At 38.3% G+C, this 8,941-nt stretch overlaps 1 protein-coding gene across 1 annotated transcript; it reads left to right on the top strand.

Annotated features, from left to right (window-relative positions):
* Positions 1–1,174: 1,174 nt before the first annotated feature.
* LOC132890330 (uncharacterized) lies at positions 1,175–5,340 on the top strand. The gene is made up of 3 exons (XM_060927140.1): positions 1,175–1,225; positions 1,332–1,679; positions 4,979–5,340. Exons 1-3 carry the CDS (start codon positions 1,183–1,185, stop codon positions 5,338–5,340), a joined length of 753 nt encoding a protein of 250 aa, XP_060783123.1. The 5' UTR covers positions 1,175–1,182.
* The last annotated feature ends 3,601 nt before the right edge of the window (positions 5,341–8,941 follow it).

The raw sequence follows: 8,941 nt of genomic DNA, 5'->3' as shown, positions 1-8,941 counted from the left end.
TAAAAAACGCAGGAGCAAAAACAGTCAATTTGCCGTAAAAATGTCTGAAACCTCACCAAGGCCTCATCTGTCTTGTTTGAAACTGGAGGTTTTATTCCTCAGATTTCAAAAAATTCCCACAAATAGCAGTTTTGAGAAAATTTCCCACCACATGAAAATGATTTGAAATCTCTCACATGAGCAGGTCAAACAATTCAGTGGTGACAGAAAGCCTTCAACTGCTGTTAACATGGAGCATCATCTTCATTAATGTTCTTCATGTTTTCACACGGGGTGGCACGGTGGTGTAGTGGTTAGCGCTGTCGCCTCACAGCAAGAAGGTCCGGGTTCGAGCCCCGTGGCCAGCGAGGGCCTTTCTGTGTGGAGTTTGCATGTTCTCCCCGTGTCCGCGTGGGTTTCCTCCGGGTGCTCCGGTTTCCCCCACAGTCCAAAGACATGCAGGTTAGGTTAACTGGTGACTCTAAATTGAGCGTAGGTGTGAATGTGAGTGTGAATGGTTGTCTGTGTCTATGTGTCAGCCCTGTGATGACCTGGCGACTTGTCCAGGGTGTACCCCGCCTTTCGCCCGTAGTCAGCTGGGATAGGCTCCAGCTTGCCTGCGACCTTGTAGAACAGGATAAAGCGGCTAGAGATAATGAGATGAGATGAGATGAGATGAGATGAGATGAGATGAGATGAGATGAGATGTTTTCACACTGGTCAGCATCACATTTGACCAAAATCCGTACTGTATATGAAACGAAAAATGACCAACACAAGGATCCGAGTGGACTGATGTTCAGGAGGAACGACTGATTAAACTCACACTGATCTGAAATCTGTGTTTGCAGTGCGGTTTGTCAGATCTGAGGGTTGGATTCCGGAGCACTGCAGGACAGATTATATTCTGGTGCACAAAGATCTACTGAAAAGCCGAGCAATGCTTCAACTTTTAATTTTCAAAAAGTTTTCTTCTTATTGATGTTTTTGTCCTGGTTTAGTTCCATCTCACTGGACATGCAGAGGAAATGTCACACAAAAACCACAGACTTCTGATGAACTAGTGTGTGGTTCAAAAATAGAAACTTACCTGAAAAGGAAATTTAACTCGTGACTTGAAGCAGCCAATCAGATGAAAGTCTCAAGAACAAAAACACGGCAGCTTTTCAGCAGCTCGAGCTGAGTGTGACTTCACCTCTGAAGATGACATCACTGTGGATTCTTCTCTTATCTCTGAACATCATCAGTAAGTTTTAAAGAGGTTTTAATAAAACTATTATTATTATTATTATTATTATTATTATTACTATTAATTAGTTTGTTTATTTGTTTATTTATTTATTATTTTCTAGCTCCAGCCCAATCTGTGGATTTTTCCAAACCATCATTTCTCTCAGTGAAGTCTGGAGAACGTGTGACTCTTAACTGCTCATTTACAGACACTAATAAGGGTGAAAGTTTGTTCTGGTACAAAGAAATATTTGGAGAAATGCCTCAAAAAGTGGGAGGAAAATTAGCTTATCAAGATATCAAAATTTCCTCCATGTACAAGACGTCAGGAATTAAAATGGAGCAGACTGAGAATGGCGTTTCTCTGACAATCTCACATGTAAAAAAAGAAGACGGAGGATTTTACTACTGTGGGAAAGTTTACTTGGACAAAGCTTCGTTCATCACAGGAACTGTCTTGGCTGTAAGAGGTAATTAACTAAATTTAAACTGTTTGTACAATACACACTCAATTTCTGAACACTGTATATTTAATTACCATCATAAATAACAAGTTCATACATTCTGGAAAGGGTTAGGGTTTTTAATTCTTTATTTTAATTACTATTTTGTGGTGTTTTTGTTTTGGTCTGTGGTCATCAAGTCAAAGTCCCTCTGATGCCAGAATCTGGTTTTCCCAGTCAGTCTCCTGTCCCAGTACTAACCAGCTCTTTAAGGCGTATGGGTGCGGCGCCGAACTCTGTTTCGATAGCCTTCGGCCTCTCACCTATACAGCTAGGGTTACAGTGGGGGGCGGGGGGTCGTCTCTGGTAATCATGGTGATTTAACTGTAAAAAAAAAAAAAATAAAATCCCCAGCAGTGTGAATTGAAATTAATACATTCTGGAAAGGGTATATTATTATTATTATTATTATTAGTAGTAGTAGTAGTAGTAGTAGTAGTATTAAATTGTGATTAAACTATAAATAAATAAATACCACATTATTTAAAATGAATGAATGAGTGAAAATCCCCGGCAGTGAGAATTGAAATTAATACATTCTGGAAATGTTTATTTATTTTTTCTTTTTAAAAATTATTTATTGGTGATTAAACTGCAAATTAATAAATTAATTTTAAAAACAGCTTGTTAAAAATTAATTAATTAATAAAAGTCCCTGTCACAGTGAATTGAACCAAATTTATGGCCAGATTTAAACAAAAAAAAATCAATTCAATTATATGATATTATTTTATTCATATCACACTTTTAACAATTGGCAGCTTTACAGATCTCCAAATATCACGATCGATTGAGTTCTATCCCTAAAAACATAAACATTCTTCACTGTAGAGGTTTTAAGAGGTCCACACTGCACTGTAAAAAAAATTGGTTTGCTGTTTTAACTTAAAAAATAAAAAGTTAGTACCCGGGCTGCCTTAAAATTTTGAGTTCATTGAAATTCATATCGGAAGTTAAATTGTTCGTCTCATTGTGTTAATTTACAAAATGAATTTCAATGAGCTCAAAATTTTAAGGCAGCCCGGGTACGAACTTTAAGTTAAAACAACAGATCATTTTTTACAGTCTGGACAACATTGAAAACTTCACTGTAATTGACGACTCTGTGTGAGAACCAGAAGTAATTTGGACCAAAACAGTGAGTTTGTGAATTATATCTCTGTTTTATGTCCAAAAAACCCAACCATTCTGGACTAAAGACTCAAAAGTACAATGAGAAAAGAACTCATGAAGCTCATATCCACCAGGTGAAGGGTTTCATTCATTGGTGGCCACAGATACAGTATGTGCACGATGGAGGATTTTGGTAAAGAGCCTTTTTTTCAACATTTTATTGCTTTGATTTAACGATCCCAACTTTGACTAATATTAAATGGAGTTTTAAAAATGTTGGTTGGACAAACAGTGGAACAACAGGGCTGATCGCGAAAGACATCTCTTTAGACAGGTGTTTGGGGAATATGAATGCACTGGGGATGTGGTTTATGGATTATTAATTGTGTTTTTATCCCTCGCCCAAACAAAGTTTGGGTGGGGGATATAGAAATGGGTTCCGTCCATCCGTCCGGTCACGTTTTCATTTCTGGGCCATATTTTGAAAACTACTGAAGATATCTTCATGAAACTTTGTAGACATATCAAGCAACATGTGAACTGGTGTCTTTTGCTATTTTGGATTTTTGAAGAAAAAAAGTATTTTTCAAATATATACATAAAAATAGATTTTGACTTTGTTTCTAAGTGCAATGTTCATTTCCAGAGCATCTATCCAAAACTATTCATGATACGGATTTGAAACTTGGTTTACATGTTAACAAGGTGATGTAGATTTGCCTTTTCATTCTCAGGAATTTTAAAAATTTTCATTTTAGTCTTCAGGGTAGGTTTTGTTTCCATAGCAGAACTAGAAAACTATGAGTGGTTTGGTCTTGAAAGTTGGAATATGTGTTGATTGAGTAATGTATATACATATGTGCCTTTTGATTCTAAGAAATGTAAGAAATTTTCATTTTTACCTCACTTGGACCAAAGGTCCAATGGGTTTATGCCATGGGCTGCTGAGGTCAGTGTAAAGAGGTCGGGTTGGTTTCCTGCAGCAGAACTTGAAAAAATGTGACAAATAATATCTTGAAACTTGGTATATCGTTTAATAGATGATGTAGATGTGCCTTTTGATACGAGAAAATTGAATAATTTTTCATGTTTCTATAAAAATACATTCTGAATATGAATGAAAAGGAATTTTTGAGCGATATTACCATTTCACACATTTACTTGTTTTGATGTGTTTGTAAAGTGACATTTCAGACCTTTTATATTTCATGAACATTTACAAAAGCACAGCTGCAGTAGGGTAGACGACTTCCTCAATTAATTAAGAATACAACCTTTATGGATACCGTGAAAGGTACTGATTATAATTAGGGAATTAATTATAATGCTTTGGGGCATTAGACATAGACCTGAAGATCTTTCAGTCTCCACCCCTGATTGTCACATATTGTACTGAATGTGATAAATCCCTGTTATTTTTTAATGCTAAAGAAGAAGAAGAAGAAAAAAAAGGAAAATGTGTAGATTGGCATCTGCACTTGTTGCAGTTCTACAGGTTTTTGTTGAGTGGTAGCTGATTGGAGCAGGGCTCATATTATATCCAATACAGTACTTCCATGTGTACTGAAATGAACATGGTAGTTATACAAGTAAAACACCTTCACTGCTTAACAGAAATGAACCAATTTCCTTGCACTGGAATGAATTTATGAACTCCGGCTATGACTGAATTAACACTAATTTGAAACTGTAAGCATTACTGTTTGCATGATAAAGAGTTTTATCATACAATGGAGTGGTTTCTTGGCTGGATAAAGCCAATGGATAGAAACTTCCAACAAATCTGCTGGCAGGGTGGGGGATATAGATGAATCTGTCTGCTTGTTAGTTTTATAAGTCTTTGAAATGCATAGCTCTGGTGGTAACTTCATCATCTATTCTTTTTGTTTTTATGCTGTACTGTAAAATAGCTCTTGTTAAGCACTTTGTGATGTTTCTCTGTGAAAAGCATGATATAAGCAAACTTTCATTCCTTACTGACTTACTTTATCACATCAAGACTGTTTTTTTTTTTCTTTTTAGTCGAGCGATTCTGTAGCCGTGATTCTTCTACTCTTGTCCTTTCAGTTTGAGAACTTGTTTGAAAAACAGTTTACTGGTAAATGTACAGAAAAATGCCTGAGATCTCACCCCATCTCTGTCACTCTGAACAGGTGATGGAGATGTAAAAGTGTCAGTGATCCAGAGCGGCGTGTTGGACTCGGTTCCTGCAGGAGCGTCAGTGACTCTGCAGTGCTCGGTTCTCTCTGAGAGCAGAGCAGCAGAACACCAAGTGCTCTGGTTCAGAGCTGCTTCACCACAATCCCATCCTCAAATCATTTACACTCATCACAACAGCAGCCGTCAGTGTGAGAGCGGCTCTTCTACACACACCTGTGTGTACGACTTCTCCAAGAACATCCTCAGCATCACTGATACTGGAACTTACTACTGCGCTGTGGCCGTGTGTGGGAAGATCATTTTTGGGAACGGGACTCAAGTACAGTTGGAGAACTCTCCAAAATTTGGTTGGTAATAAAAGTTCTGTCATCCATCCATCCATCCATCCATCTATCTATCTATCTATCTATCTATCTATCTATCTATCTATGAAATTGTTAATATGATCGGTGTTCTTTCGGTCCTGAAGTGATCTACCTCGCAGTGGTGGTGGCAGTGTGTGTGGTTGTGATCTTCGCTCAAGCTTTTATAATCTGTAAAATGAGGAACTGTGAACAAATCAGAGGTGAGCCTGAATCATACAGAAGTGCATAGAATTTTGCTAATTAATTTGTCTGTCTACTTCAGTATTTCCGAATGCTTTGTTTAGATTTCTAACATTCCAACAAATATCCCTTACGTTCTAGAAAACATATATATACGCATGTAATCAGTGTTTTATATATATATATACACAGTGGGGCAAAAAAGTATTTAGTCAGTCACCAATTGTGCAAGTTCTCCCACTTTAAAAGATGAGAGAGGCCTGTAATTTTCATCATAGGTACACTTCAACTATGAGAGACAAAATGAGAAAAAAAAATCCAGAAAATTACATTGTCTGATTTTTAAATAATTTATTTGCAAATTATGGTGGAAAAGAAGCATTTGGTCAATAACAAAAGTTCATCTCAATACTTTGTTATATACCCTTTGTTGGCAATGAAAGAGGTCAAACATTTTCTGTAAGCCTTCACAAGGTTTTCCCACACTGTTGCTGGTATTTTGGCCCATTCCTCCATGCAGATCTCCTCTAGAGCAGTGATGTTTTGGGGCTGTCGCTGGGCAACACGGACTTTCAACTCCCTCCAAAGATTTTCTATGGGGTTGAGATCTGGAGACTGGCTAGGCCACTCCAGGACCTTGAAATGCTTCTTACGAAGCCACTCCTTCGTTGCCCGGGCGGTGTGTTTGGAATCATTGTCATGCTGAAAGACCCAGCCACATTTCATCTTCAATGCCCTTGCTGATGGAAGGAGGTTTTCACTCAAAATCTCACAATACATGGCCCCATTCATTCTTTCCTTTACACGGATCAGTCATCCTGGTCCCTTTGCAGAAAAACAGCCCCAAAGCATGATGTTTCCACCCCCATGCTTCACAGTAGGTATGATGTTCTTTGGATGCAACTCAGCATTCTTTCTCCTCCAAACACGACAAGTTGAGTTTTTACCAAAAAGTTCTATTTTGGTTTCATCTGACCATATGACATTCTCCCAATCCTCTTCTGGATCATCCAAATGCTCTCTAGCAAACTTCAGATGGGCCTGGACATGTACTGGCTTAAGCAGGGGGACACGTCTGGCACTGCAGGATTTGAGTCCCTGGCGGCGTAGTGTGTTACTGATGGTAGCCTTTGTTACTTTGGTCCCAGCTCTCTGCAGGTCATTCACTAGGTCCCCCCATGTGGTTCTGGGATTTTTGCTCACTGTTCTTGTGATCATTTTGACCCCACGGGGTGAGATCTTGCGTGGAGCCCCAGCTCGAGGGAGATTATCAGTGGTCTTGTATGTCTTCCATTTTCTAATAATTGCTCCCACAGTTGATTTCTTCACACCAAGCTGCTTACTGATTGCAGATTCAGTCTTCCCAGCCTGGTGCAGGTCTACAATTTTGTTTCTGGTGTCCTTTGACAGCTCTTTGGTCTTGGCCATAGTGGAGTTTGGAGTGTGACTGTTTGAGGTTGTGGACAGGTGTCTTTTATACTGATAACGAGTTCAAACAGGTGCCATTAATACAGGTAACGAGTGGAGGACAGAGGAGCCTCTTAAAGAAGTTGTTACAGGTCTGTGAGAGCCAGAAATCTTGCTTGTTTGTAGGTGACCAAATACTTATTTTACCGAGGAATTTACCAATTAATTCTTTAAAAATCCTACAATGGGATTTCCTGGATTCTTTCCCCCCATTCTGTCTCTCATAGTTGAAGTGTACCTATGATGAAAATTACAGGCCTCTCTCATCTTTTTAAGTGGGAGAACTTGCACAATTGGTGGCTGACTAAATACTTTTTTGCCCCACTGTGTGTGTATATATATATATATTCCCCTTTCTTTTGACAGTGAGATCTCAACGAGATTGTGTGGTCGAGGAAACACCCAATCAGGTAAATAATCTTAAATAATGTCTCCATTCTCTCAGGAACAAACTCCTCGATTTCTCAGTGTCACTGTGATGATTGAGATCTCTGTTTGTCTGTTCGTTCTCACAGGGTCGTGATGCAGTGGAGCTGAATTACGCGGCTTTACATTTCAAAAAGAACAAAACGAAAAGAGTGACAAGAAAGACAGAAAAACCTGATTGTATTTATTCTGAAGTGTCTTCTGGTACCTAGATTATATTTCTAATTTATTTCATTTAATGTATTAAAGAGTTCTGTTTTAAGGTTTACTTTTCAGAAGTGAAATTTATTCCACGTGTGGTGAGTTTTCTCTTGTGCACTGATTCGGACTGTGAGATTCGATCTGAGGACTAAAACCTAATGTCAGTGAAATAAAAATCCAGGTGTGTGATTCTTTCTGCGTGAAATTCCGCACAGTCAAAAATCAATCTGTTCTTGGAGTTCACTTTGTGTATGATGATGTTCAGTGACAAAAAATCTACAGACTTGTCCTTGAAGTGTATTTTATATCTACACTGGGACATTTTCAAAGAGCATGTCCTGTAGTGTTAATGCCAGAATTACGCACACTGTTATAAAACTCACTACAAGTGCTTTTTCGATAACAAGTGAACACGTGTTAGTGACAAATTTCATTTCCTGCACTTGTGGCTAACTGCTGTGACTGATGATGATGTGTTAAAAAAAAAAAAAACATCTTCATGCACATCTTATTTATCTAAACTATTTTGTCAGTAATACATCACCAAACAAGTGCACTCACTTTTAATAAAGCGTGCATTTAGAGTCACATGACAATCCGAGAGTGGAGAGCAGACGATGAAGAAATCCTTAAAGACAGAAATTTTGCAATGTCATGTCAGATGGTGGAGACGGTTGGAATTACAGGTGATTTTTATTAAATTCAAGCAAACAGTCTCACACTTGAAATAAGATCAAGGTCAGAGATTCAGGTGATCAGTGAACCACAGAGACAAAGCAGAATCCAGGAAGTGCAAAACCAGTAAACAAGCAAAGGCAAACAATCAAAGAGGTTGGTAAATCAGACAGTGATACTCTGAGCGTTGCTGTATGTCCGCGGTCTGTTTGTCCAGGTGTAGGTGTGATTGGGAACATGATCAGAAGTCCAGTGAGTGAGGGTGAGCCATGTTTGTAGCCTACAAGTTGTGATGTGAACTGGAGTTGACATGACAAAAGTCTTGTTCTTGTTTTATCACGAGTGTTAATTGTTCATGAAGGTTAAACTGTACGTACACACTTCTTTAAACACATGTACAGAAGTAAAAACATGGGATCATTTTTGTTGCATAAAACATTTTATGTAATTTTATTTCACATCAGAGTACACACACTTCTCCGAGAAGCCAGTTTTCCTTTTCTCAGCTTTGGCTTTCCTCTTGGTAAAACGCAAAGGTGTGTAATTCAGTGTTTCAGTGTCAGAATGCTGGAAAAAAAAGAGGCTTTGTATAAAGCTGTAATGAACATAGTGAACAGTATTCGACTGTCTCAGCATGTTAAT

Source organism: Neoarius graeffei, chromosome 8 (genome assembly GCF_027579695.1).
Source record: "Neoarius graeffei isolate fNeoGra1 chromosome 8, fNeoGra1.pri, whole genome shotgun sequence".
Classification (NCBI taxonomy): Eukaryota; Metazoa; Chordata; class Actinopteri; order Siluriformes; family Ariidae; genus Neoarius; species Neoarius graeffei.
This window is presented reverse-complemented; position numbering and strand designations above follow the sequence as displayed.

Bases quoted from the DNA above. Each gene is read 5' to 3' on its own strand.
- LOC132890330 (XM_060927140.1), top strand. From the start codon at position 1,183: ATGACATCACTGTGGATTCTTCTCTTATCTCTGAACATCATCA. The intron at 1,226-1,331 runs GTAAGTTTTAAA...ATTATTTTCTAG, and splicing joins CTTATCTCTGAACATCATCA to CTCCAGCCCAATCTGTGGAT. The intron at 1,680-4,978 runs GTAATTAACTAA...CACTCTGAACAG, and splicing joins AACTGTCTTGGCTGTAAGAG to GTGATGGAGATGTAAAAGTG.